Genomic DNA, 27,076 nt, shown 5'->3' on the forward strand with positions numbered 1-27,076 from the left:
GGGCCCGCACGAACGTTCCGCTCGCGCACGATCGTTCCGCCCGCGCCGCGGGGTCGCTCATGGCCTCGCGCAGCCCCCGCGCGGCCTCCGAAACCTCGCGAAGGGCTCGGGGAGCGCCGGCGCCCCCGTGAAAGTCGCCGCGAATGTCCCCGCGGGTGGTCCCGTGAGTGTCCCCGGGAATGTCCCCGCGCCCCCGCTCTCGGCGCTCTATTGCTCTAGCCTGGATCGATCGCTCAGGTCTCCCAACAGCGGCGCTCTCGCCGCAGCCTCCCCCTACCTGCCAACAAGCCCGTAGCTGATAGGCTCTGGCCGAAGAAGCTCGGCGCTGATTGGCGGTTGGCGCTCCGTCCCTCAGGCAGCGGACGGGCCATGTCGGCGGCGGCCGCGGCCCGGGACGGGCTCGGGGAGGGCGCGGGCGGCGCCGCGGGAGGCGGCGATGGCGGCGGGGGAGGGATCCTGAACCGCTTCGTGCAGCTGTCGGGCAGGCCGCGGGCGGCGGGTGAGTGGCGGCCGGCGCCGGGGATGACCCCGACCCCAAGGCCCAGAAGGGGTTCGGGACCAGGGCAGCCCCGACCCTGAGGGGTCCGTGGGGTCGGTGAGCGAAGCATCCCCATTTCAGGGGACCGCGACCAGGGCACCGCCGTTTCTATGGTCCTGAGGGGTTCGGGGCCGGGGCATCCCCGTCTCCGGGGTCGGGGACCGGGACACCGCCGTCCCCAAGGTCCTGAGGGGTTCCGGACGGAGCATCCCCATCCCGGAGGGTCAGGGGCTGGGACAGACCCACTCCTGGGGAGTCCTTAATCGGGGCATCCCCATCCCCGGGGAGGTCTGCTCACCCCAGCCACAGGGTCCTGCTGTCCCAGGCCCCGAAGGGACAGGGACACCCCAAGGCCCCGGGGACAGCTGTGTCTGCCTCTGGGACATTCCGAGGGGGAGCTGGGGTGCCCCAGCAGCCCGGGAATAATGGGGTCACCCTGTCCCCAAAGCCAGGAATGGTGTGGGGGGAGCTGGGCTGTTCCCATCCCAATGATCCCGGGCTGTGGAGCCTGGAATCAGGGATGGGGGGGGCAGATATCCTTTTACAGATGGGTTTAGGGTCACCCCCTCCTACAGCCCCGTGGGTGGCAGCTCTTCCTTCCCCAGCCCAGTGCTTCCCAGGTGCTGGGAGGTGCCTGGATGCCCCCCTCGGGCTGTTCATCCCCGTGGATGTGGGGATGGGGTACCCCACAGGGAGCAGCCCTGGTTCAGTCACCCTGGATAAGCCTGGGGTGACCCCTGGGATCCCCCCACTCTGCAGTCCCAGTGTACTGGGGGGGTTTGGGACATCCCCACAATGCTGGGAGGGGACATCTTGCCTGAGGTGTGACATCAGCTTAGTCCTGGTCCCTGGGAAAAGTGGGAAATTTTCCCTGGGAAAATTCCAGCTCTCTCCTAGCAAGGCTGGATGCTGAAGGGTTATTCCATCATTCCTGTATGTCTGTCACCCCAAAACCCCCCAGACATTCCAGGGGAGGCTGAGGTTACCCCGGGATCACAGCACTGGGAGGGCTGTGGGCCTGGCTCTGTGACACTCCCAGCTGCTGTGGAATATCCCATTTTTCCTTATCCCTGCAGCTCCTCCTGACCTTGAGCTGCATATCCCAGGGCCAGGAATCCTTTGCTGCCACTCACATCCCTCAGTTCCTGTGGGATATGAATCCCCTCAGCCCTCAGGGCTGGCAGCAGCAGCAGCTGGGAAGGGCCTTTCCATCCATGTTCCCATCCCTGAAACCTGCCATGCCTTCTCCCTAGAAATCCATTTCCCTCATGCTCTGGCTCAGCCTTCCAGCCTCTTCCAGCAGCACTGGGAATGTGCTGAGTGGCTCCACACCTTCTATTTTTGGGCAAATGCTCAGCCCCATCTCCTTCCTTGCCTGGAAATGCCTTTCTTGGCCCCACAGGCCCTGCTGCTCTCCCCTTGCTGGGCTGGAAGTGTTGGCTGGAGCGGGTGGGAATTGCACCCTCCTGATCCTGCACAGATTCTGCCCCTCCCTGCAGCTGCCCAGCTCACCTGGCCACTCAAACCAGCCTAAATCCGCCCCAAAAACCCTGGATTGTTGGAGTTTTCTCCCAGTTTGACACCTGTCAGGTCCTATTTATAGAGCTCCAGCAGCAGCCCTTACATAACCATTGAGAGAGGAATTTTTCCCCCTCATTCCATTTCCTCCAATCTGATTTGTTCCTGAGCTCCCAGTTCCAGAGTTCCCAGCTTTGTTTCCTTAGCTCCAGGCTTCTCAGGTTTCATTCCTCACCTCCCAGATTTCATGCAGAATTTCCAGGTTTTCTTTTCTTATTTCCCAATTCTCTTCCAGGGTTTTCAGTTACTCCCTAAATTTTCTTCCAGACTTTTCAGGATTCTTTTCTTACTCCCAATTCTCTTCCAGAGTTCCCAGGTTTGTTTCCTTAGTTCCCAGTTCTCCTCCAGGCTTCTCAGGTTTCATTCCTCACCTCCCAGATTTCATGCAGAATTTCCAGGTTTTCTTTCCTTCCCAATTTCTCCTAAATTTTCCTCCAAACTTTTCAGGATTCTTTTCTTACTCCCATTCTCTCCAGGTCCCAGGTTGTTCCTTAGCCCAGTTCTCCAGGCTCAGGTTCATTCCTCACCTCCCAGATTTCAGCGATTCCAGGTTCTTCCTTCCAATTCCTAAATTTTCCTCCAAACTTTCAGGATTCTTCTCCCATTCTTTCAGAGTTCCCAGGTTTGTTTTCCTAACTCCCAGTTCTCCTCCAGGACTTCTCAGGTTTCATTCCTCACCTCCCATTTTTCCTGCAGAATTCCAGGTTTTCTTTCCTTCCCAATTTCTCCTAAATTTTCTTCCAAACTTTTCAGGATTCTTTTCTTACTCCCAATTCCTTTCCAGAGTTTTTAGGATTTGTTCCTCCATTTTCCCCATGCTATTCCATGCCCTGGTGTTTGGAAAGATGAAAAAAAAAAAGTCAAATCCAGGTGGTTTGTGGTTTGTTCTTTTTCTGTCCACATTTTCCAGTGTTTCCATCAGACTGCTGGGATTAAGGGAATTGGAAGAATCAGGACACTTAAGTGGATTTTTGCCTCTCCTGGCTCAGCATTCCTGCTCTTGCCTTCAGCTGTAATTTTCCCAGTCACAGAAGGGTTTGGGATTTTTTTAATGGAGAGGCTCAGCTTTTAAAAGAAGTACAGAAATTCCAAATATCCCAAACCCTTTTGTGTCATGGAGAATTCCTTAATTAATGGGATAACGTTCCAGTGACCTGCTGAGGCTGCAGGAGTGGGCAAGCAAGTGTGAAGTGTACCAAAGAGAAAATTCCAGCTGCAGCAGCTGGAATGACATCCCAGAACCCAGAATCTGGGAGGTTTGGGAGCAGCCTCACAGAGAGGGAACTGAGGGAAGGCAAATCAGGGCCTGGGCTGCAGCCCCAGGGACTCTTGGAGGGAGAGATGGGATCATCCTGCTCTTCCCAGTGCCCCTGGAATTCTGGGTCCACTTCTCCTCTCCACAAGTGAAGGAATTCCCAGACTGGAGAGCATCCCAAGGAGATGGTCCAGGGAAGGAAGGGCTGAAGGATTCAAGTCTCTTCTCCCTGGAAAACCAGAGCAGCTGGGGCTGCCCCTGAATCCCTGGCAGTGTCCAAGTCCTGGCTGGATGAGGTTTGGAGCAGCCTGGGACAGTGGGAGGTGTCCCTGCCATGGAATGGGATGATCCCTGAGGTCCTTCCCAACCCAAACCATCCTGGGATTCCATTCCATGATTCTGTGAGCAGGGAGGGCTCAGGTGGAACCCTCCACCTTGAAGGATGGAGGGTCTCCCTTCACGTGGAGAGGCCAAGGAACAGTGAGGACAGGGTGCACTGGAGAGGTTCATCCCAATGGAAAAAAGACATTTTTTCCAGTGAGAACCATCATTGCCTGGGAACAGCCTCCCCTGGGATGTGGTGGAGTCCCTGGAGGGTTTCAGGACGTGGCTGCTCAAGGTGCTGAAGAACCTCATCCCAGTTCCTCTTCCACAGGACACTGGGCCAGATGATCTTCCCAGTTCCACGGTTTTCATTCTCCAGAATTCCTTTCTTTTCCTTTATGCTTCCTGGAAACAAACAATCCAAGGATCACTCAGTTTTAGTGGTGTAAAATCCTTGAAAATGGGATTGCCCCAGAGATTTTGGAAACAAAGCCTGGGAGAACCAGACCTGTTCACAGAACCCCTGGGTTGGGAGAGACCTTCAATGTCACAGAGTCCAGGCCAGCCCCAAGGGCTCAGCCGGAGCCTGGCACCCAGTGCCACATCCAGGCTGGTCAAACACCCCCAGGGATGGGCACTGCACCCCCTCCCCGGGCAGCCATGGCAGAACTTTCTCCCCCTTGCTGGAAAAGCTTTTTCCTGCTCTCCAGCCTGGATTTGCCCTGGCCCAGCTCGGGGCTGTGAGCTCTGGCTGTGTCAGTGCTGCTGGAGACAGAGCCCAGCCCAGCTGGGCACAGGCACCTTTCAGGAGTGCAGGGAGGGCTGGGGGCAGCCCTGAGTCTCCTTTGCTGCAGGCTGAGCACCCCCAGCTCCCCCAGGGGCTCCTCTCAGGGTTTGTGCTCCCAGCCCCTCTGCCTGTTCTTGACACTGATCCAAAGCCAGGAGCTCTCCCAGGATGATAATTCTGGAAACACTGCTTGCAGGTCTCTGCAATATCTGGAAATCTCTTGGCTGTCCTACAGGTTGTGTTTGGCATCCTTGGCTGGATCCTCTGGCTTCTCCCATTTTCCATCTACCCCTCAGAGCCATTGTTCAGGGACCCAGCTACAGCTGGGAATTTTTCCTCTTGGGAATTTCTCAGGTGTGGGCAGCCTGCCCTGGAAGGGAAGGGTGGGGTCTGCAGATGCTGAACACAGCTGGATGAACAAATAGGTTTTAAACCTCACTCTCAGCAATGCATTCCCAATCCTGCTTATCCAAACATTCCTGAGGGACTCAATTACATGAATTCCAAACTTATTTTGTCCAGCTGTTGTGGAAAAGATGAAACTTTGAAGATGGGAGTCAAAGTCAATATTGTCTTGTTCTGGTTCAGCCCTTGTCCTAAATGTCCCTCAGGATCCTGCAGGGATCAGAAATGGAAAGGGAGAGATTGAATCCTGCTGTTGTGGATGTTGAAATCCAGGCAGGAGGAAAAATAATCACAAAACCATCTTTAGAAAGCTTTAAAAAGCAGAGAAAAGGACACATGCACAGCCCTGGGATATTCACCACGAATGTGGCGTGTGGAAAAGAGGAGGATCCCAAGCCACCTTAGATTTGTTGGGCTTACACCCTGTAGTTATTCTGTTTGTATTTCCAAAAATAGGGCTTGAAGTAGAAATTCTGCTGGTGGTGATGCTGGTACTGTGGTGGTGTAACACACACCTGGTGGGATGGCTTTGCACTGGGATTTGTGGATTGAAGCCATGGATTGCTTGGGACACCGTGATACAGGACAGGCTTTGCACTGGTGCTGTTCCTTTTTCTGTTATCCTGACAGGAAGGACTTGGAGGTACTCAAAGTGCTGCAGACAACCCTGGGGTGAATGCTGGGATTAAATGAGCTTGGGAAAAAAGGGAACTGATAAAGGAGTGTACAATTGTGGGATGGTTTGGGTGGGAAGGCAGCTCAAAGCCCATCCAGTGTCACTCCCGTCATGGCAGGGACGCTGTCTCAGGTGGCTCCAACCCCATCCAGCCTGGCCTTGGGCACTGCCAGGGATCCAGGGGCAGCCACAGCCTCCCTGGGAAGCCTGTTCAGTGCCCCATCATTCTCAAAGTAGAAGTTTTTCCTTATATCCAGCTGGAATTTCCTGTGTTTCAATTTGTGCCCATTGTCCCTTCTCCTGTCACTGAGCAGTCTGGCCCCATTCCTCTCCACACCCACCCCTGAGATATAAATGGATTTGTTTAGGGTTTCTGACAGTCATGAGAAAAAGGATGGTTTCAGGAGGCTCTAAACAACCTCATGTTCATGGAATCATGGAATCTTTTCAGTTGGAAAAGGTCTCAGACCACTGAGTCCATCCATTCCCAGCACTGCCCTGGCCAGCACTGCTCCACATCCCCAAGTGCCACATCCACAGGGCTGGAAATCCCTCCAGGTTGGGGCTCCACCCCTGCCCTGGGCAGCTGTGCCAGTGCCTGACCACCCTTTCCATGGAGGAATTGTCCCAAAATCCCCCCATCCCCTGCCCTGGCCCAGCCTGAGGCCATTCCCTCTGCTCCTGTCCCTGTTCCCTGGAGCACAGCCCGACCCCCCCGGCTGTCCCCTCCTGGCAGGGACTTGTGCAGAGCCACAAGGTCCCCCCTGAGCCTCCTTAGCTCTGGTGTCACATCTGGAAACACCTTCTTGTCTCATCCCCTGTCCTAATTACAGCTCCTGCAGGAGAGGAGTTCAATTAGGAGCAGCTTGGAAGTGTCAGTGCAGCAGCTCCCCCAGAACTCCTGGGGTGAATCACTGCTTCAGGGGAATTCAGCAGGGTGTTGGCAGGTCACTGCCCAGCCAGCCCCTGTCTGTTGGATGGCTCAGCCCTTAATTAGGACTTTCTTTAATTGTGTCCCTGTCATGATGCTTCAGCCTGGAATCACTGAATCCATTGGGTTGGAAAAGCCCTCCCAGCCCATCCATGTGCCCCATCCCCACTTTGTCCCCAGCCCAGAGCCCTGAGTGCCACCTCCAGGAGTTCCTCAGACACCTCCAGGGATGGGCACTCCAAAGCTCCCCAGACAGCCCCTGCCAAGGCCTGAGCCCCCTTTCCATGGGGAAATCCCTGCTGATTCCACCCTGAGGCTCCCTTGGCACACCCCCCTCTCCACCCTGAGGGGATTTTCAGGGCCAGTTTGCCCCAGGACCCACCTTCAGCACGAGCAGGGGCCGCTGCTCGTAGCTCTGCCCGATCTGGACCTTGCTGACCAGGCTGGCATGATCCTCCACCAGGACATCCATCCACTCGTAGATCTGGAAGGAGGAGCTGCTGGCTCACGAGGCTCAGCCTGCTTCTCACCTTTTGCTTTCCAGGGTATCCAGCACCAGATGCAACAGGCAGAGCTTCCCTGGGGAAGATCTGGTGCTTCCCTGGAGACCTGGGGCTCCTCTGGAGAAGACCTCGTGCTTCCCTGGCGAACATGGGGTGGTTGGGGCTCTGTGTGAGCAGAGAAAGGCACATCCAATCCAAACTGTGACTAATTCCCACCTTGTCCCCAGCCCAGAGCACTGAGTGCCACATCCAGGGATTCCTTGGGCACCTCCAGGTGGGGATGGAGACTCCAAAGCCCCCCAAGCAGCCCCTTCCAATGTTTACTAACCATGGAGAAAGTCCTCCTGACATCTACCCTGAGCCTCCCCTGGCACAGCTTGTGGCTGTTTCCTCTCATCCTGTTGTTAGATTTCATTCTGATGGTGGAACTTATTCCCTGAAAATTTTACTATTCCCATTTTTGCCCTCAGCACTAAGGAAAAAGAACCTCCTTGTAAATGTACCTTCCCATGCTTCCTTCCTGCTTCTCTCTGGAATCTTAAACTGGGAAAATCCCAGATCGTATCCATCCCTCAGCCATTTTCCATAACTTTACAAGCTCTTCCCCCCAGACCTGGTCAATCCTGCTGCTTTCCATGTCCAGCATCAAGGAACTCACAGCAGGACCTGGTGAATTCCAGCTTTTCACACAATGGGGCCTTGCTGTGCTTCCCTGAGCTTTGGGTGTCCTGGGGTTCAGCTGATGACAAAGCTCAGCAAATCCCAGGATTTTCCCATCTAAAAGTCACACCTGTGGAATGGGCAGCAAAACCAGCTGTAAACCTCTCCTGAACTCCAGCAGGAGCTGTGAATCATCCAGTGAGTCCTAATTAAATGGACATGCAGCTCTTTATTGGAGCCATGGAGTTGGGCTGCTGAAGGAACTCTTTGGAATTAACCCTTGAGCAGCTCCAGCTTTTTCAGCTCCTCTCCTTAAACAGACACAAGTGGAGGAATCCTTTCTGAAGGCAGTGATGAGCAAGAGTTGGAAGGGCCCCTAAAGATCATCCAGTGCCACCTGCCATGGGCAGGGACACTTTCCACTATCCCAGGGGGCTCCAAGCCTGGCCTTGGACCCTTACAGAGATGTGGGATCCCTTCCTGTTGAAAACTGGGATTTCTGGCCAGGTCAGGTACCTTCCCTGTTGAATTTTGGGAGGTAGATGGCAGTGAAGGCCTCCTGGCTGATGTGTTTTAATTTATTTTCTTAGAATTACTCCTCTTACCTTTAGTTTATTGGCATTATATAAAACTCAGCCTTATTCTCCTCTTCCCTCTGGAAAATTCTCATGGCAAGTGTTAGAACTAGAGGGAAATAAATCTATATTTAATATAATATCTGAACTCCTAATTCCTTAACACCTCTTAAATTAGGATGTGGAATATCCCCCTCTCCTGTGCCCAAACATCCATGTCCCCACTACAGATTTTTCCCTTAATTCCTTAACTCTCCTCCCCTCTTTTCAGCCAGTGCTTATTAGTTTTCTAAGTGGGAATTGCTAATAATTGTGAGACACAATTATTCCTGGAAACACCCCAAATCTGTCAAAACCTTGTCTGAACCCTGGAGAGCAGCTGAATTTTGGACCAGAGTTGAGCATGATTAAGCAAAGCTGCTTCTGCTCAGCTCAAGTGTTTATTATTTGGTCTGGACAAATAGTTTATTTCACTTTTCCTGTAGGAAAAATGCTTCATGCCTTTTTTTTTTTGTTGTTGTTGTTGTTGTTGCAGTGTTGGATGCACTGCTGGGAATTGCAACAGAAGAAAACATGCTGGGTCCTCATCAGATGCTTTCCTGGCTCCTTTTCCATCCTAAAATCCATTAAAAAAAATCTGTGGGAGCAGGTGGGAGGTGAAGGTCTCTGGTTTGTTTGGGTTTGTTTTGGTCAATGGTCAGCCAAGACCTTGATTTCTGTTACTTCTGAATATTCCTGGTTAGTTTTTCCTTGGCTGAATCCATCATTTTATCTATTCCAGCTGAGAGCTGAGCTGGAATTGTCCTCCCTGCTTTCATTTCCATTGAGTTTTAGGGGTGGGCAGGCAGAGGATTCCTTTTGGGAATGGCTGCATCTGCCTGTAGGATCCCAGCTGGATTCCCTGCTCCTCCCAGTGCAAATGCCTTTGTTCAGGAGCAGCTTCCCTGCTCTGTCAGACCTGTTTAGTGACAAAAGTCACTAAATTTTCTGTCACTGAACAGAACTAAACTAAGCTGAAGTGTTCTGTTCAGTGACAAAGTCTCCTTGGGATCCAAGGAGCACAAGGGAAGTCACACAGAGGTGTTTGGAGGAGGGAAAGCAAATCCTTAATTATTTTCTCCATTGAGCATCTTTAAATACAGACATTTGGAATTGTTTCTAAGTGAAATTTGCCAAACAGAACAAAAGAAGAGGGAGTTTACCAAACACCTCAGAAAGGGCAGTTGTGCAATGGTTGCCACGTGGTCCAGGGGCAGAGTGGTCGGGGATGAGATGGTGACACACAGACTGTCCCTTTTCCAGCTCGTCCTTCCAAAGCCATTTCCTCCTGCTGCAGAGGCCCTTCCCTGTGGATTCCCAGTGGAATACATCCCAGTGGGTGCCCTGCTGACCCTGGGACACTCCCTGAGCTCTTGTGGAGCTGCTGTTTCTCCTCTTCCTCCTCCTCCAGGCCACAGGTGCCCCCCGGCCAGGAGCGGCCATCGCTGCGTGGCCGACAGTTCCAACCTCTACGTCTTTGGGGGCTACAATCCTGACTACGATGAGTCTGGGGGCCCAGAGAACGAGGATTACCCCCTCTTCAGGGAGCTCTGGAGGTACAACTTTGCCACAGACACCTGGCACCAGATGGGCACCGAAGGCTACATGCCCAGGGAGCTGGCCTCCATGTCACGTACGTATGGAAATCCAACTCCTCCTGTGCCTGCTCCTGGAGCTATTTTAATCCTGCCTATTTTAATCCAGGCAAAAATTGGAAATCTGGATGCTGTTTATCCAAGTAGGCCCTGAGGTTGGGTTGGGTTTGGGATTTTTCTTTCAATTTTTGCTCGGTTGAGGCAGAGGGAAAGCAAGAAATGGGAAAGCAAGAGGTGTTTTCCAGGTGTTTACCTTGCTGTGCTTTCAGCAGGAAGGTGCCTCCTGCAGACATCTCCAAGCATCCAAAAATAGCTGTCTTTGTTCACTTTTCAAAGCAGACCTTTGGTTACCATGGTTTTGGTTGGGATCCTTTCTCCTTTAGAGCCTCTCAAAGCCATCAACGCACGGGGTGGATTGTAGGGAATTTGAACAGCACTGAGCACTGCTGTCTCCAGAGCAGGGAAACATGGAATAGTTTGGGTTGGAAGGGAGCTTCAAGATCATCCAGTTCCATGCCATGGGCAGGGACACCTTCCCTAGAGCAGCTTGCTCCAAGCCCAATCCAGCCTGGAAAACTCCTGTTCTGCTGATCTCCCAGCAATGAGCACCCCTGTTTTGACTCTCTCTCCCCCAGTTGTTTTACATGGCAACAACCTCCTGGTGTTTGGGGGCACCGGGATCCCCTTTGGAGAGAGCAACGGGAACGACGTCCACGTGTGCAACGTCAAGTACAAGAGGTGGGCCCTGCTCAGCTGCCGCGGCAAGAAACCCAACCGCATCTACGGCCAGGTACGGAGCTCAGGGAGCCTGAGGGGGACTCACGGGGCTCAGGGCACCACAGCCCCTCCCTGGGCCTCACCAGAGCTCTGCACTCTGTGCAAAAGCACGAGGAAAAGCAGGTGTGCTTCGTGAAGAAATGAAGTAGCTTTGGTTGTTGGAGATTTCAGAGGAAAGGAGGTGTTCTCCTAGTTAGAAGGAGCAGAATTTGTTCATTAAATGCCTGGTGCAGCTGAATGAAAAGAGTGTCATTTAAGGAGTGGTTGGTAGTCAAAAACCTTCAAAACCCAGGACTCTAAATGAAAACAAAAAAGTGATTTAAGGAGTGGTTTGTAATCAAAACCTTCAAAACCCAAAGTTTTAAATGAAGATGAAAAAAGTGGTTTAAGGAATGGTTCATAGTCAAAACCTCCAAAACCCAAAGCTCTAACTGAAAATAAAAAAGTGGTTTAAGGAGTGGTTTGTAGTCAAAACCTTCAAAACCCAAAGCTCTAACTGAAAATAAAAAAGTGGTTTAAGGAGTGGTTTGTAATCAAAACCTTCAAAACCCAAAGTTCTAAATGAAAATTTAAAGAGTGATTTAAGGAGTGGTTTGTAGTCAAAACCTTCAAAACCCAAAGCTCTAACTGAAAATAAAAAAGTGGTTTAAGGAGTGGTTTGTAGTCAAAACCTTCAAAACCCAAAGTTCTAAATGAAAATTTAAGAAGTGATTTAAGGAGTGGTCCATAGGCAAAGCCCTTAAAGCACAAAACTCTAAATGCAAGTTCCTAGGGTTCCTTTATATCACAATTACACCTTTTAATACTTTCCATAAAGTGGATGAACGAGGTGGACAAGGAAATGAATTGACACTCACCTCAGGACTGACCCTTTTTGCTGGTGCACATCTGCTTTGGAGGAGCAGGAATTCCCTCTTCTCCAGCCCCAGGTGTCCCAAGTCCTTTCTGGTTTCTCTGCCAGGCCATGGCCATCATCAACGGGTGTCTCTACGTGTTTGGAGGAACAACTGGCTACATTTACAGCACTGATCTCCACAAGCTGGACCTCAACACCCGGGAATGGATCCAGCTGAAGCCAAACAATATGTCCTGTGACATGCCAGAGGAGAGGTGAGCACCTGGGCAGCCTCAGGGAGCTTTTTTGGGAGGCAGGGAATGGGAAGCTTTGGGATACCTTGCTCTGGTTGCCATTTCCAGCCCTCCTTTGCCTGGGAGTTGTTGTGGCATTGGGAGGAAGGATTTTGGTCGCTCTCATCCCTGGTTTGGTGTCCAGCTGAGAACAGGGAATTGGGAATGGAAGACTCCCAGAATGGTTTGGGTTCATAGGAATTTTAAAATAAATCTAATTCCACCCCCCTGCCATGAGCAGGGACACCTTCCACTATCCCAGGCTGCTCCAAGCCCTCTCCAGCCTGGCCTTGGACACTTCCCTTAGAAGGGGCTGGAATATTGATGGCTGTCCTGGTACTCACTAATCCTTGCACTTCATTATTTCATAATTACTCTGCAATCAGAAAATGCCTCTCAGACTTCTGGGGTGCTGCTTGGAGGGCTCAGGAAAACTCCCACATCTCCTGCATGCTCCCAGCCTGAGGGATTGATGCAGCAGAGCCAGGCTTGGGAGTTTCTGCTGAAATCCCTGGGATTTGATGGTGATTTCCAGGAGGGTTTTTGTTGTTGCTAATTGTGCTGCTCTGCACCTTCAGGTACAGACATGAAATTGCTCATGATGGTCAAAGGATTTATATCCTGGGAGGTGGAACTTCCTGGACAGCTTATTCCTTGGATAAGGTGAGGCATTTGGAACCCTGGACAGGAGATTCTCCACACTGAGGAATTACCAGCACAGCCTCTCCATCTGGCTTGTCTGGAGAGCCTGGTAAAAAAAGAGGAAAAAAAGAAGATAATTGGGAGCAGATTGTTCTCCTATTTCTGTAAAACCTGGATTTGCCACACAGTGTCCTGGTGATGAATCTGTGGTCACTTTAAATAGTGCTCTGCTTCCAAAAAAGTGGAGTCTGCAGCACTTTATGTGACATTTTATCTCTTTATTGTCCCATTTTTCTCTCTATGTGCAGCAGGAGAAAGGTATTTCTAAATCCTTCTGAGAGCTCGAGGGTGTGGATTTTAATTGGTCCAGCTCTTTTCCAAAGCAATTTTCTTTTCTTTTTTCAGCTGTAGGGCTGAAATAGCAAAGCTGGGATGGAGCTTGAGAGGTGATTTTAGACCTGCTTAGTCACTGGCTGGGATCAGCTATTTTTGGGTTTGCCACTTAATGAGAAAAAGGGATTTATTTATAGTGGGTCAGAGCCTGTGGCTGCATCACCTGGTGCTGGCAGAGCCAGGAGGATCTCATGGCTCCACTTGTTCCCCCCAGATCCACGCCTACAACCTGGAAACCAACACCTGGGAGGAGATCACCACAAAGCCTCACGAGAAAGTCGGTGAGTTGGGAATTTCCCTTCTTTCCCTGTGAGCCAGAGTGGCCAAGGTGCTTGAGGGTGCACTTTTCTTGTTCAGTGTGTGGCTTTATGCTGGATTTGGGATCCTGCTTGTGCTGCAGTGCTGAGGATGAACCCATCCAAGGGAGTTTGGCAGTCTGGCTTCCCTCTCTCCCTGCTGGGGAGAGGTGGCAGTGCCTGGATCTGCTCCCAGAGGATCCAGATCATCCCTGCTCCCTTTGAGGCCTTGGGCTTTGCCTGGAGTCTCACAGCTGCTTCTCACCAAGCCGGATTTGAGACACTGGGGAACAAAATTCCAGCATTTTTCTTCCTTCCCCAGACAGAAATTAGGACTCAAACCTGAAATTACTGCTTAAAATTACACCTTTTATACCTGGGATAGCAGGAAAGCAGAACCTCTTAAAAATGAAGCTCCATGATTAAATGTTGAGACAAAATCACCACTTACACAGGCACTTGAAAGCAATTATTGCTGATATATACTTTTAAATTTATTCTCCCCAGGCTTCCCAGCAGCCAGAAGATGCCACAGCTGTGTCCAGATAAAAAATGGTAAGATTTACCTCTGGAAAATTGGTGTGTCTTGTACAACCAAACAGGGGAGAGTTGGAGAGAACTGCAGGGAACATGTGGCTTTTCTGGAAGAGGATTTTTTCCACACTAACAGGCTTTAAGCTGCCCACTTGGCACCATTCCTTCTTCTGCACTGAAAAACCAGTTAGAATCTTGATCCCTCTTTTCCAAACCCTTCAGGTCAGAGGCTGAATGCTCTCTGTTGAAGGGTGGAGGGACATGCTGGATTGGGTTTCCTAGGAGTGTAAGTAAGGCAGGAGCTGGGAGATGCTTCCAGCCCACCAGCAGGATTTGGCAGCCCCTGAGCTGAGAACTGGGCAAAGCTGGGCAGGACTGGGAGCTGGGGCTGTTCCCTGTGGGTTTAAAATCCCTGGGATCTGATCAAGCCCAGGTGTTGAGAAGCCAGCCTGGCTCTGAGGAGAGGGAATGCTCTCCTGCTTGCAGTGGCATTTAGCCCTGAGTCTGCCATGGTGGGGCTGGGGTCATGGGCAGGCTGGGAAGGGGGACATGAGACAGAAATCCACCCTGACCCCCAGTGGGGGCAGCAGGGGATGGGGGATTCTGCCCCTCTCAGCTGAGACCTCGCCTGCAGAGCTGGCCCAGCCCTGGGGACACAGCAGCAGCACCTGGAGCTGCTGGAGAGAGCCCAGAGGAGGCCCTGGAGCCCCTCTGCTCTGGAACCAGGCTGGGAGAGCTGGGGGTGCTCACCTGGAGAGGAGAAGGCTCCAGGGAGAGCTTCCAGCACATTCCAGGGCCTGCAGGGGCTCCAGGAGAGCTGCAGAGGGACTGGAGACAAGGCCTGCAGGGACAGGAGCCAGGGAATGGCTCCCAGTGCCAGAGGGCAGGCATGGATGGGATCTGGGCAATGAGGAATTCCTGCCTGGGCTGGAACTGCCAGAGCAGCTGGGGCTGCCCCTGCATCCCTGCAGTGTCCCAGGCCAGGCTGGACACTGGGATGGAGCAGCCTGGGACACTGGGAGGTGGCCCTGCCCATCAGGCTGGAACTGGATGGGCTTTGAGGTCCCTTCCCACCCAAGTCAGTCTGGGAATCTTTAAGTGGCCTCTGCTTTGTGGTGGGCCTGATTTGGGCGATCCTGGGAGCCTTTGTTGAGGTGGAAGAGTTACTGATCCCAAACCTGTGTGGGGAGGGTGATCCCTGAGCTCTCTCCCAGCTGTCCCCTGGTTCCTGGCAGGGGCAGGGCCAGGCCTGGCAGCTCCCCACATCCCCTCTCTTGCAGATGTGTTCGTGTGTGGGGGCTACAATGGAGAGGTGATTCTGGGAGATGTCTGGAAGCTGAACCTCCAAACTTTCCAGTGGGTCAAGCTCCCAGCTGCCATGCCAGAGCCTGTGTACTTCCACTGTGCTGCTGTCACCCCAGTAAGTGACTCCTTTTGTTCCTCCAAGTACTCCTACCTTGGTGTGGGCTGCAGATAGAGCTGATGTTCCCAAGGAAGGGACCTCCACTGGATGCAGCAGCTTTTGGGAGGATCTTCTTCCTGCTGCTGTTTGAAGAGTGGAGCCTCACTGTGGATTTTGCTTTCTGAAAGAAATAATGCAGAATTTGAGCTTTTAAAGTCAGTGTGGGAACAGCAGTTCCTGCTTGTAAAAGGAAAAAAAAGCACAAATACTCCCTGAGTAAAGTGATTTTATCCTGCTGAAAACAGTCTGAGGTGAAGGATTGGATGAGGCTGTTTCCAGCCCTTTGGAAGCCACTAAGGAATGTTGGTACTGCCAGAGCTTTTGGCCTTAAGGAGAAGGCTGGATGGAGACCTGGGATTAATAATTACCAGGCAGCAAGAAGTGCCTTTGGCTGTGCCTTCACCTCCTTCAGCTCCTGAGGGCAGAGATCACATTCCTTGGTGTCACTTCATTTGGGGAATGTTACAAATGCAGCTTTTCCTGGGAAGTCTGATAAAGGTGTTTCCCAGGCAGCTCAGTGACTGCCTGGACAGCTGGAATGCCCTTTCTTTGCCAGCCTGTGGAAAATAAAAAAAGCCACTCAGCAGCTGAGTTTTTCCCATCTCTGTGTTCCTGTCATCCCTGGAGCAGGGTTGTGCTGAGCCAAGGGAATGCAGGGTGTCTGTGTGAGGTGGGTGGAGTTTAAAAATACATTCTTTTTAGCTGGAACACTAGTATGGCTCTGTACTACTTCATTAACAGTTTGCCACACTCCTAAAATGGATTTCTTGGGTTAGAAACCACCTGAAACTCAGAGCAAAGCACTCAGAGGTGGTGGATAAGTGGTTTAGGATGAGACATGGCCCCTCCAGCAGTGATTCCTCCCTTGACTCAGAGGATCCCAGAGCGAGTGCCTGAGGCAGTGACAGCTCTGCTGAAGGGTGGGAGGTGGGAATAAAGCCCAGTCCTGCTTTTCCTGGCTCTGTAACTCCTGTCCCCCTTTCCCACCCAGGCTGGCTGCATGTACGTCCACGGAGGGGTGGTCAACATCCATGAAAACAAACGGACTGGCTCCCTGTTCAAAATGTGGCTGGTGGTGCCCAGCCTGCTGGAACTGTGCTGGGAGAAGCTCCTGGAATCTTTCCCTCACCTAGCAACTCTCTCCAGATCCCAGCTTTTGCACCTTGGACTGACGCAGGGACTCGTTGAGCGACTAAAATGAGACATCTCCCACTTCTGTCCAAGACTCACCACGTTGAAGAATTCCCTCTCCCACCCCCTATTTATGGATTCCATGGATGGTCTTGCTAAGAACATGGAGGAACCTGCTCAAGGCCTTACTCAGCAAATACATCAATGCCTTTCCAGACATGGTTACTTTTAGTCATTGGAAAAAAAAGAAAGTCCCCTTTTTATTTATGGAGCTCTAAGTTACACCTTTAATCCAAAAGTATTTTCTGAGACTAAGCAGCCAACCAGCAACCTGTCATCAGCACACGCTTGCAATTAACTGGGGAGCTTAACGAGTTACTGAATGTCTGAGCCCGTGCTTAACGTGGCACCTTCACCTTGCTACTTCCACCATCGCATCCAACGAGGGACATCTGATGCAGAACAAGCACCAAGCTGCTCTTTAGCTGTGGCTGCCCCATCCCTGGCAGCCAGCTGAGCTCCCTGTCCACAGCCAGGCCGTTCCTCCAGCCCTGCATGTGTTCCATGGGCATGTTCCCACCACGTTCCCACCCCGAGCCTCCGGAGACGGCTGGAACGTCGCCCGGGGCGGCGAGCCCAGCTTGGCCCCTGCAGCTTCCCCGGTGCAGTGTCTGTGTCCTCCCCTTTTCATATTGAAAGGTTTGCTTGGAAGACTGGGAAAAAGTTGCCACTTAAGGGACTACTGTGTAGTTTACTGGGGGTGGGGAGGGAAAAGGTTTTCCTGAGGCTTTTTCTAACCTTTTCAAATTGCTTTGCACCCAGAACGAGCTACAGCAAGAACTTACCCTGTAGAGTTCAGAGCTCTTTGGACCTGCTCAGCCAAGCCCTGCTTCTCAGCATCTCCCAGCTTTTTTTTTCCCTTCCTCCCACACATCCCAAAAATTGGTCTTTTTCTTCTTGCTTCATGTTCCCCTGAGGGTGGGAGATGGGATTTAAAGCTGGTTTGGGGAGTGGCTTTGTGGATCGCTCAGCCCAGGAAATACAGCATCCAAAAGAGGGGAGAGGGAACAACTGTCCCTCCTCCTGGTGACAGGGATTGTCTGTGCACAGGAAGGGGTGGCTCTGGTCCTCTTGTGCTCTCTACACTGCATTTGTTTAAGTGGCCACTGAACTCTGAACAGCTCCAGGCATGAGGTTTGTGCAAAATCCTTTTCAGTTGGAGCCCATTTTTAAGTGCCTTTTGTTTTTAAAATCAGCTTTTCCCAATGCTTTCCTCTTCATCAAAGGCAGAGGTTACACTCTGGGGTTTTAGTTTCTTTTTAAGAAATTGCATTTATGTTTAAATAAACCATAGCATTGTCTTCATGTTGTTAATCCAAAAGGTGCTGCCTGCTGGAGTCACTGCCCTCCACATAGGGAGCTCACCCCTTGTCCCAAAATTAAGCTTCCCCTGGTCTTGAGAATAGATTTTCCCCTTTCTCCAGCTTCAGTTGCTGCCTTTCCCCCCCCCCACAAGGCTCAGAAAACAAAGTCTGGACCTCACAGCTGAGGCTTGCTCAGGTGCTTGGACCACAGGAACTGGTGGGAGCTGCTTGGAGCTCTGCTGTCTCCATCCTCTGCATTGCACCTTCACAGGAATTGTGCATTTCAACCCCTTCTCTGCCTCCCTGGCTGCTGAATCCAGACCCTGCAGGCAGCTGTGGGCTGGGGAAGGGTTCCCTGCTCTCCTGCCTGGCTTGCAGTGACCTGCAGGACCATTTCTCCAGCTCCTTCTTCCATGCCAAACTCTGAGGCTGAATATCCACACTTCCATCTTTGCCTTGGGGACCTTTGTCCTGGTCATCCCTGGGCTGGTTTTCCTCTCACCTGCTTTAAAGGGTATCTCCTCTCATCCCCAAGGTGATGCTGGAGCCATCCAAGATCTCTGAGCAAGCACATTCCTTAGGCTCTTAGGGTTTCGTCTGGAAGTCTCTGGAGCTTTCTCTGAGTTGTCCCAAAGCCTCTCTCAATGATTTTGGAGCAGTCTCGGGACTCTGGAGCGGTCTCAGCTAGCTGGAAGCTGGTCCCAATTTTCAAGGGATAACCCTGGAAACTACAGGGCTGTCAGTCCCATGTCAGTGCCTGGTAAAACCCTGGAAAAGATTATTGTGGGAAGTATTGAAAAACCTCAGGTGGACAGCACAGACATGATCACAGCCAGCACAGCCTCAGGAGAGGCAAGTCCTGCTTGGCCACCCTGATTTCCTGCTACATCAGCACAACCCACCTGGATGATCCTGGAAAGCCAGGAGATGGAATCTGCAGCCTTCAGCAAAGTGCATCCAGACAGGCTGGGGAGCAGCTGTGGGAAGGGACCTGGGGGTCCTGGAGCCAGGAGGGACATCCCTGTCCTGGGGACATCGGGGACAGCAGCAAGGGAGGGGAAAGTCCTGTTCTGCCCAGGCTTCCCAGGGAATGGGCACAGCCCAGGGGCATTTGGACAATGCTCTCAGGGCCAGGGGGGATTGTTGGGGTGTCCTGGGCAGGGCCAGGAGCTGGACTCGATCCCTGTGGATCCCTCCACCCCCAGCAGCTGGGAAAGCATCACCAAGAACACCACAAAGGTCCAAGGAGTTCTCTTTTGCTGATAAAAGCTGTACAAGCACCACCCACTGATGGATTTTCCAGGGGTCTTTCCCATTCCATAACCTCCACTGGCTGCTGCAGCAGGGACAGCAGATCTTTGGAGGCTGCTCTTCCTGAAAAAATGGCTTTGTTCAAGCCCTGAGCTCACAGCTCCTGCTGAGGGGGGCTTGAATTGCTGCTGGGCTACTGCCTGTGGGTAAAAGCTTTAATTGTAATTCCCAAAGGGAGAGGATCCAGCATCTGCAGCCACTGATGGAGAGGGGTAGGAGCATCCACAGTGCTGCCTGGGATGGGGACAGGATGCAAGGGACAGGGAAAGCCAGCTCAGAACAGAATTCCTGACCATCCCTCACCCCAGGAGAGATGGTTTGTTTAATGTCACTGAGATGGTGGCACTGAGCAGGTTCTCCTAGAGCTCCTGCTCTCCCCTCCCATCCCTTTTCCGTGTCCTGCCATCAGAAACTGCAGCTACTCACCTGGCAATGCTCCCAAATGTCCCAGACTAAGGACAGCAGGACTGGCCCTGCTGATGCCTCCCTAGGAAAACAAAAAGGCTTAATAAAGCAGCTTCATTAATCACTAACGAGCTGCTGCAGAGGAGAGCAGTCCCAGGCTGCTCCTGCCTCGCTCGGGGCTGTCCATCCTGTCAGAGCCCAACAGTGCTGTGACAGCACTCCCTGGCTTTTCTGCTGAAAGAACAGGAGAGGCAAGAGGCACCAGAGCCTCCTTGCCTGTGTTAATGGAACTGCCAGTGTTTTGTTTTGGGATTGTTTTTCTTTTAAAGATAATAAATATATCCAAGCCCAAACTTTGTCCTCTCACCTCATCCACCAGCACTTCCCTGCATGGAGGGGGATGTCCCCAGTCTGTCACACCCTATGGACAACAGCAGGAGCATCCCTGAACCTTCTCAGGAGTGTGGCACAGCCCTCAAAGCCAGGAGGACCAACGACAGTCAGAGAAGACCAGGCTGGAGATGAGCTGGAGCTTTGGGAGGGTCATGGAGAAAACTGGAGCCCACAGCCACCCGTATTGTCTCTGTCCCTAGGATGAGGTGACAGAGAACAGGGAATGGTGGCCACAGAGGGGCCCAGGCTGGTACCTGAGGCTCATTTAAGGAGAAACAAACTTGTTTCTGATTTGTACAAAACTGCTTTAATGACAAAACAGCTGAAAATACCTTTGGGTGCATTTCTGGTGCCATCAAACATCCCGTGTGCGATTCCCAGGCCCCTGGCAGGCCTGGGAGGATGAGGGACTTCTCAGGCACCTCCTCCCAGTGCAGCACATCCCCAGGGAGGGCTCTGTCCTCGAGACACACAGAAATCCCTTCCAGACCCTCCTCTAAGGACAGTTTTCCTTCCAGCCACCCGAGTGTGGGCTGGAGATGCCTGTGTGACGTGCTCTGGCTTTGAGGCTCCTCATTTTGGGAGCCATCCCATTGCCACCACCCTTCCCATCCCTGAGGGCCCACAGGGGAGCCCAGCAGCAGCAGGAGCTTCGGGAAACGGCGCTTCCAGACCGGAGCCAGCCCGGCCAAGTCCCTGAGACACTGGAAAAGGTCTTGATGGGTGCTGATCCCAACGAGGGGGTTGGAGACAGGAGAATCCAAACCTCAGCAGCCGCTGGGCGACGGGGCGAAGAAATACACGGCCAGCAGGATGAAGTAAACCATCACCAGCACCGTGCCTGGGGCAGACAGAGAGGGGGGAGGGAGTTACTCCCTGGAGCAAGGAGGGACATGGGTTTAGACCTGGTGTGGTCTGGATTAGCGCCCTGTAGAGGACTTCCATGGTTCTCTACAAAATGTCCATTAAAAGGGAGTTTGAAACCTTTTAAAGGGGGAAATGGGAGTGATCTCTCTTGGAGCTGCTGCAGGGGAACAGCTGCAAGATGGTCAACCAAGAGCCCAGGATCGCTCAGGTCACCACATGCCAAGGGCCCCACAAAGGAGATGACCCCAGGGTTGGGCCCCCATCCCCATGCCAGGGAATACAGGGGTGCTCCAAGCCCACGGCAGCCCTGTGGGAGGTGCTCACCTTGGAAATAGTCACATTTGCCATCCATGAAGATGTAGTTCATGAGCACCACACTGAACATGCTGGCGTAGACGTGGAGGTCGCTGAAGACGAGCGTGAAGTTGGTTGGCTGCCAGGAAGAGGATTTGGGGTTTATGGCCAACCAGGACAACCCCGCACTGACTCTCTCTGGGGACTCGTGTGTCACCCCTTAAACCCCCTCTGCCACATGTCCCCAGGGTGGGGACAGCACCAGGAGACATCTGACCCCATTTGCCCTTCACTGAGCAGAGGGGACACTGGCAAGGGCAGCTGTGTCCTTCCCATGTCCCACAGACACCGTGTCCCCAACCCTGCTGCAGGAGGGCCCCCAGGGCTGGCCTGGGGCTACTCACGTAGAAGATGGTGAAGAGCACCAGGATGGGGATCTGGAGCATGCAGACCTGCACCGCAATGCAGTTCCCGATCTCGATGCTGGGGAGGAAGGAGGGACACAGCTTAGGGGCTGTGTCTGGCTGAGAAAATCCCAAACCACAGAGCCCATCCCAGTTCTGACACTGTTTTTTGAGTGACCAATCTCCTTGAGGACAAACTGTCACAGACTCTGGCCCACCAGTGGCTGGGCAGCCCATCATGGGCACCAAGGCACGGCAGTGGGATTGGGACAGAGCACAGGAACCACCCCAAAACTCATCCTTGGAGCCATCTCACCTCAAGCTCAGGTTGTTCTGCAGGGCAAACTGGATGCCATTGACAATCTCTGGCAGCTCAGGCACCATTGCCAGCACGGTGACACCAATGAAGTACTGCAGGGAAGAGGTGACATCAGCCTGGGCCCGACCACATCCAGGCCCTGGCCAAGCGTGCAGACATCTCAGCATCTTTCTCCCACTGCTTTTGGGGTTCCAACTGCAGCTAGGGCAGGTCCCCATCCCTGGAGGGCACATCGTGGTCCTCAGGGACAGCCAGAGGCAGCTCACCTGTGAGATCGTAGAGTTGGTGAGGATGGGGCTGATGTGCTCCGTGGCCAGGTCAGCACAGGCCGACATGCAGAGGGTGGAGAGCAGGAGGATGACCAGGGCCCGCCAGCGGGACCAGTGGACCACGGCACTGTGGTGGTGGCCAGGCACTGGGGAGAGAGCAGAGACGTGTGGGACACTCCAGAGCAGTGACAAGAGCCAGCCCTGCAGCCAGGACATTTGGGGACACTCACTGTGACAGTCGCTGATGTGGATGTCGTAGATGTGTGTGTGGGTTTTGAGGGTGAAGAAGAGCCCGATGAGGTAGGCAGCAGGGAGCAGGATGGACACCGTGTACACCAGGGGTCTGTGGGACACAGGTGACACTGTCAGTGCCACCAGGGTCTGGCACAGAGACCCCAGGAGACTTCCCCTGGGGATGAGGAAATGGGGCACTGCATCATTGGGGTGGAGAGGGGCCCTGGATGTAGGAACACAACCAAACCCAGGAGGTGCCACCCCAGTGTGCGGACAGCTCTGTCCCCACTGCATGGACACTCACTGGACGTGGCTGTAGTAGAGGGTGCCGTTGTTGTCCATCTGCAGAGAGAGCACCTGTCAACAGACATACAGGGGACAAGGGACAGCCCCACTGCCACCACCCAGCATGAGAGCCAGGGGGGCTCAGAGCATCCCTGATCCCGAATTCCCCCTGTTGGGGGTCCCGGTCCCCACTCACCAGGTCAAAGTGACAGTTGTGGCAGAGGTAGTGGCCCAGCGGGTTCTGGGTGACGTTGTGGCACTCGCCACAGACCAGCTTCCCGTACACCTTGGAGAAGAGCGTTGGGGCAAAGACACCTGCAGGGACAGGACATGGAGCAGGCACCCACCCTGGTGGGACCCCCAGACCTGGGGACACCCCCGTCCCCAGCTCACCTCCCACGGAGAGGAAGAGCAGGGCCGAGCTGACGCCCGCAGAGCGGCTGTTGAACCGCTGCTCCTGGTGCCGGATGCCCCCGATCACCATGCACAGACCCTTGGGGACAGAAAAAAAACCCCATCAGTGCTTTGCTCACAGCACCCTCCCAGCTCTCAGTGCCACCCGTCTCACCGGCACAAAGAGGACACAGCCCACCAGTGTCCCTGTCAGAGCTGACTTGACCACCTCGGCGTAGCAGCGGTTGCCCTCTCGCGAGCCCTTGATGAGGGCGGTGATGTAGAAGGTGAGCTCGGTGATGGAGCCAAACGTGGCGTTCACCACCGCCCCCACTGCGAAATTGCTCTGGGCTGAGATGCTGGAGAGGAGCAAAAGGGTGTCACAGCAGGGCTGGAGTGTCCCCACTTGGCCACCAAGTGTCCCCCGTCACCACTCACCTGGCGATGGCCATGCCGATGTAGTAGGAGAGGGGCATGATGGAGAGCAGGGCCAAGGTGAACTTGACAGCAGAGCCGGTCAGGTGGTTGGGGCTGTCCACGTAGCCCAGCACCAGCGTCACCAGCACCAGGGGCAGCAGGTCTGGGGTGCCAGTCAAGGACACAGCAGAGGGGGTGGATTTGGGCTCGCTCCCCACCCGTCCCCCTCCACTCCCAGAAGGATACTGACAGCAAAGACGTTGATGCCGTCCACGGCGTATTTGTAGTAGTAGGGGTTGGCAGCACGGTAGCAGCAGAGAATCACCTCTCCCTCCAGAGGCACCTCTGTCTGCAGAGGGACAAGAGGGTCACCCCCAGCCCAAAATGGCCCCCCGAGCAGGGTGTGGGACCCTGCCCCTGCCCAGAGTCACTCACCATCCTCAGGTGCTGGATGAGCACCCGCTCTGGGGGCAGCAGCAGGACACGGGAGGTGGCGCGGGCGCTCAGCTTGGCCACAGGGATGAGGACGATGAGGAGCCAGGCGGTGACACACACGAGCCCGTGGGCCAGTGCCAGCAGGGGGTAGCCCAGGCACAGCCACACCGCGGTGCTGGCATGATGCTGTTAACAGGAGGGCACCTTCAGGGACTGACCCCCAAACCACTGAGCCCAGGGGAGGGAAGGGGCCCGTGGGCACCTTGCCCACCACGCTGGGGGCTCCAGGGGTGATGGCACCAGGGCCAGCACGGGGCTCACCCAGTATCCAGTGCCCACCCAGCACCGTGGGCGCCAGCGGAGCGGTGTGGGACCCCCGAGCAGGGCTGAGCTCTCCCCCACGCCGGCCTCATATGCCTGATGGGATTTGGGCACCTGGGGAGAGGGGGGACATCAGGGTGTGCATAGGGCACCCCAAACCCCCCCAGGGGTTCTCAAGGCACCCTTACCTCCACTCTCTGGATCACTTTGCCAAAGGGCCAGAGGAAATACCCAGCCAGATCCCAGCAGAGCCTCCCTGTGGGGACATGACCATCAGTGTTCCTTCCACCTACTGGGACACTTCATGGAGAAGGGATCCAGGAGACCCCACCACCTACTGGTGCAGTTCTGAGCTACTCCAGCCCTCACAGGGGGTCCCAAATTTGGAACTCACCATAAGGAGCCCCCATGACAGTGACAAACATCACGGCAGCCACGAGGACGTAGAGGAGCGAGAGCCACCAGCCAAAGAGCAGCAGGTAAAGGACATTCCCACACGTCAGCGTGGACCCTGCAGGAGGGAAGGCACCAGGTGGGACCGTTGTCACCTGCAGCTGCCCAAACCCACACTGGGTTGTCCCCAAGGCCACCCACCTCCAGAGCCTCGGATGATGTTGAGGTCAGAGTAGAGCTCCTTGACAATCTCTGACCGGTCCTCCCAGGGCCGCTCCGTCACGTGGCTCTTCCATTTCTTGAAGCCAAACTGCAGAGAGAGGAGTTGGTTTTGGGACGAGTGAAGAAGAGGAAAATTAAAACCCATTACAGCCCTCCAGGAGCACCCACGGGTGCCCCCACCCACCTTGTAGTTGTTGGAGAGCTTGTTGGCCTCCACAGCATTCTCGGCGGTCAGGGTGGTTTTCACCACGCAGCTCTCACACACCTCCTCCGAGTGCTGCTGGCAGCAGGACGGGGTGGATGTGGCTGTGGGTGACACACAGGGGTGTCACAGCGGGTGTGGGACCCCCCCAGGGCCCCACGCCCAGCCCATCCCACAGCCAGCCTACCTGGGGGGACACGGGGACGGTGCAGGTGGCAGCCCAGCTCCCCCAGGTCCCCCTGCACGTTGTTGATGGCAGCGCAGTGCCGGTCGCAGAGGGAGCCCCGGCGGGGGCCGTCGCTGTCACCGCGGGAATCCGGGACCTTGGGAGCATCTGCGGGAGCTGCTGGAGTCACACTGGGGCCACATCCCCACACCCTGCCCGGGCTCGGCACGGCGGGACAGCCGAGTGCTGCTGTGCTGGGGTGTCACCTTGGTCCCCAAACCCCGCAGGGTGGACACAGAGCTCCCAGAGCGGTACCCAGGGATGCTCAGGAGGGGGGGACTCCTCCAGCGCCCGGTACCTGGCGGGGAATTCCCGCTCGGTGCCCGGTGTGGGGGTCAGGAGGGGTAGGACCCGGTGAGAACCAGGGATGGGGGACCCCCGGTGGTGCCCACCCCGCCTCAGCTCACCGGGCGTGTCCTGCGCGCAGCAGCGGCGACGGCGACCGGGCTCGATGTCAGTGGCCATGGCGAGAGCCGCAGGTGCAGCGCGGGTGGTCCCGGCCCGGCCCGCCCGCCGGAATTTAACGGGCGGGGCCGGACATGCGCGCCCCCGGGAGCCGCCCCCGGCCCAGCGGGAGGGGCCTGGCCGACCCCGCCGCGGGGGGATGCACCTGGGAACGGGACGGGGATCGGGGTGTGCGGGGATGGGGGTGCGCGGGGACCGCGGTGCGTGGAATAACGGGGGGCAGAGAGAGCGGGATAAGTGGAATAACGGGCTGCAGAGAGAGCGGGGTGCGCCCTGTTTTGGGGTACAGAGAGAGCGGGGTGCATGGAATAATGGGGAGCAGAGAGAGCGGGTTGTGCGGTGTAACGGGGTACACAGGTGAGAGGGTGCAGATATCGGGGTGCTGGGGAATTGGGGTGCACAGTGTGTGGGGCGTGCCCAGGGATCAGAATGAACGAGATCTGGGGTGTGCCGTGTATCGGGGTGCACGGGGATGTGGGGGGCAGAGTCAGGGCCTTCAGAAACAGGGGGCTGTGACGAATCGGGGTGCACAGGGAGCAGGGGCTGTGAAGTGTTGGGGTGCACGGGGAGCAGGGGCTGTGCAGTGTTGGGGTGCATGGGGAGCAGGGGCAGTGCAGAGTTGGGGTGCACGGGGAGCAGGGGCTGTGCAGTGTTGGGGTACACGGGGAGCAGGGGCAGTGCAGTGTTGGGGTGCACGGGGAGCAGGGGCAGTGCAGTGTTGGGGTGCACGGGGAGCAGGGGCAGGGCAGTTTTGGGGTGCACGGGGAGCAGGGCCTGTGGTGCAGAATGTGAGCAGGAATGGGGTGCACGATTAATTTGGGGTGCACAGGGTGTCAGGGGACACCAGGACTGGGGTACTCAGGAGTCTGGGGTCTGTACTGGGAGTGCAGAGTGCATTGGGATGTGTGATGTGCTGGCGAGCACAGGGAGCAGGGTGGATGGGAATTGGGGGGCACAGGGCCTGACTGGGGTGTGGGATGAGTTGGGGCGCAGAGATAGTGGGATATGTGATGTATTGGGGTGTACAGGAACCAGAGTGTACCAGGTATTGGGGTGCACAAAGACTGGGGTGTGTGATCTATTGGGGTGCACAGTGTATTGGGGTTCACAGGGACTGACGGGTGTCATGTATTGGGGTGTGTGATGAGTTGGGGTGCACAGGGACTGAGGGGCGTGAAGCAGAGAGGATTGGGGTGCACATGGACTGGGCTGTGTAATCCTTTGGGAGGGGTACAGAGGGACTGGGCTGTGTGATCCTTTGGGGTGCACAGGGACTGGGGTGTGTGATCCTTTGGGGTGCACAGGCACTGGGCTGTGTGATCCTTTGGGGTGCACAGGGACTGGGCTGTGTGATCCTTTGGGGTGCACAGGGACTGGGGTGTGTGATCCTTTGGGGTGCACAGGCACTGGGCTGTGTGATCCTTTGGGGTACACAGGCACTGGGGTGTGTGATCCTTTGGGGTGCACAGGGACTGGGCCGTGTGATCCTTTGGGGTACAGAGGGACTGGGCCGTGTGATCCTTTGGGGTACAGAGGGACTGGGCCGTGTGATCCTTGGGGTACAGAGGGACTGGGCCGTGTGATCCTTTGGGGTGCACAGGGACTGGACTGTGTGATCCTTTGGGGTG

General features: G+C 54.7%; 2 protein-coding genes across 2 annotated transcripts; one reads left to right on the top strand and one right to left on the bottom strand.

Moving 5' to 3' along the window:
* Window positions 1-348: 348 nt before the first annotated feature.
* KLHDC10 (kelch domain containing 10) lies at window positions 349-17,603 on the top strand. Its single transcript, XM_050969685.1, has 9 exons — window positions 349-499; window positions 9,683-9,904; window positions 10,502-10,656; window positions 11,605-11,753; window positions 12,350-12,434; window positions 13,021-13,087; window positions 13,610-13,657; window positions 14,917-15,056; window positions 16,090-17,603. The coding sequence occupies exons 1-9, from the start codon at window positions 370-372 to the stop codon at window positions 16,297-16,299; spliced, it is 1,206 nt and encodes a 401-aa protein (XP_050825642.1). The 5' UTR covers window positions 349-369; the 3' UTR covers window positions 16,300-17,603.
* A 2,389-nt stretch (window positions 17,604-19,992) lies between these two features.
* LOC103822501 (uncharacterized) lies at window positions 19,993-25,448 on the bottom strand. The gene is made up of 20 exons (XM_050985363.1): window positions 25,239-25,448; window positions 24,945-25,080; window positions 24,740-24,861; window positions 24,535-24,643; window positions 24,335-24,451; window positions 24,129-24,196; window positions 23,941-24,054; window positions 23,620-23,805; window positions 23,431-23,533; window positions 23,206-23,347; window positions 22,943-23,126; window positions 22,768-22,867; window positions 22,571-22,689; window positions 22,394-22,431; window positions 22,086-22,198; window positions 21,853-22,001; window positions 21,584-21,678; window positions 21,268-21,346; window positions 20,894-21,002; window positions 19,993-20,543 (listed from the first exon to the last, which is right to left on the bottom strand). The coding sequence occupies exons 1-20, from the start codon at window positions 25,446-25,448 to the stop codon at window positions 20,470-20,472; spliced, it is 2,367 nt and encodes a 788-aa protein (XP_050841320.1). The 3' UTR covers window positions 19,993-20,469.
* Window positions 25,449-27,076: the final 1,628 nt, after the last annotated feature.

Source organism: Serinus canaria, chromosome 1A (assembly GCF_022539315.1).
Source record: "Serinus canaria isolate serCan28SL12 chromosome 1A, serCan2020, whole genome shotgun sequence".
NCBI classification, from domain to species: Eukaryota; Metazoa; Chordata; class Aves; order Passeriformes; family Fringillidae; genus Serinus; species Serinus canaria.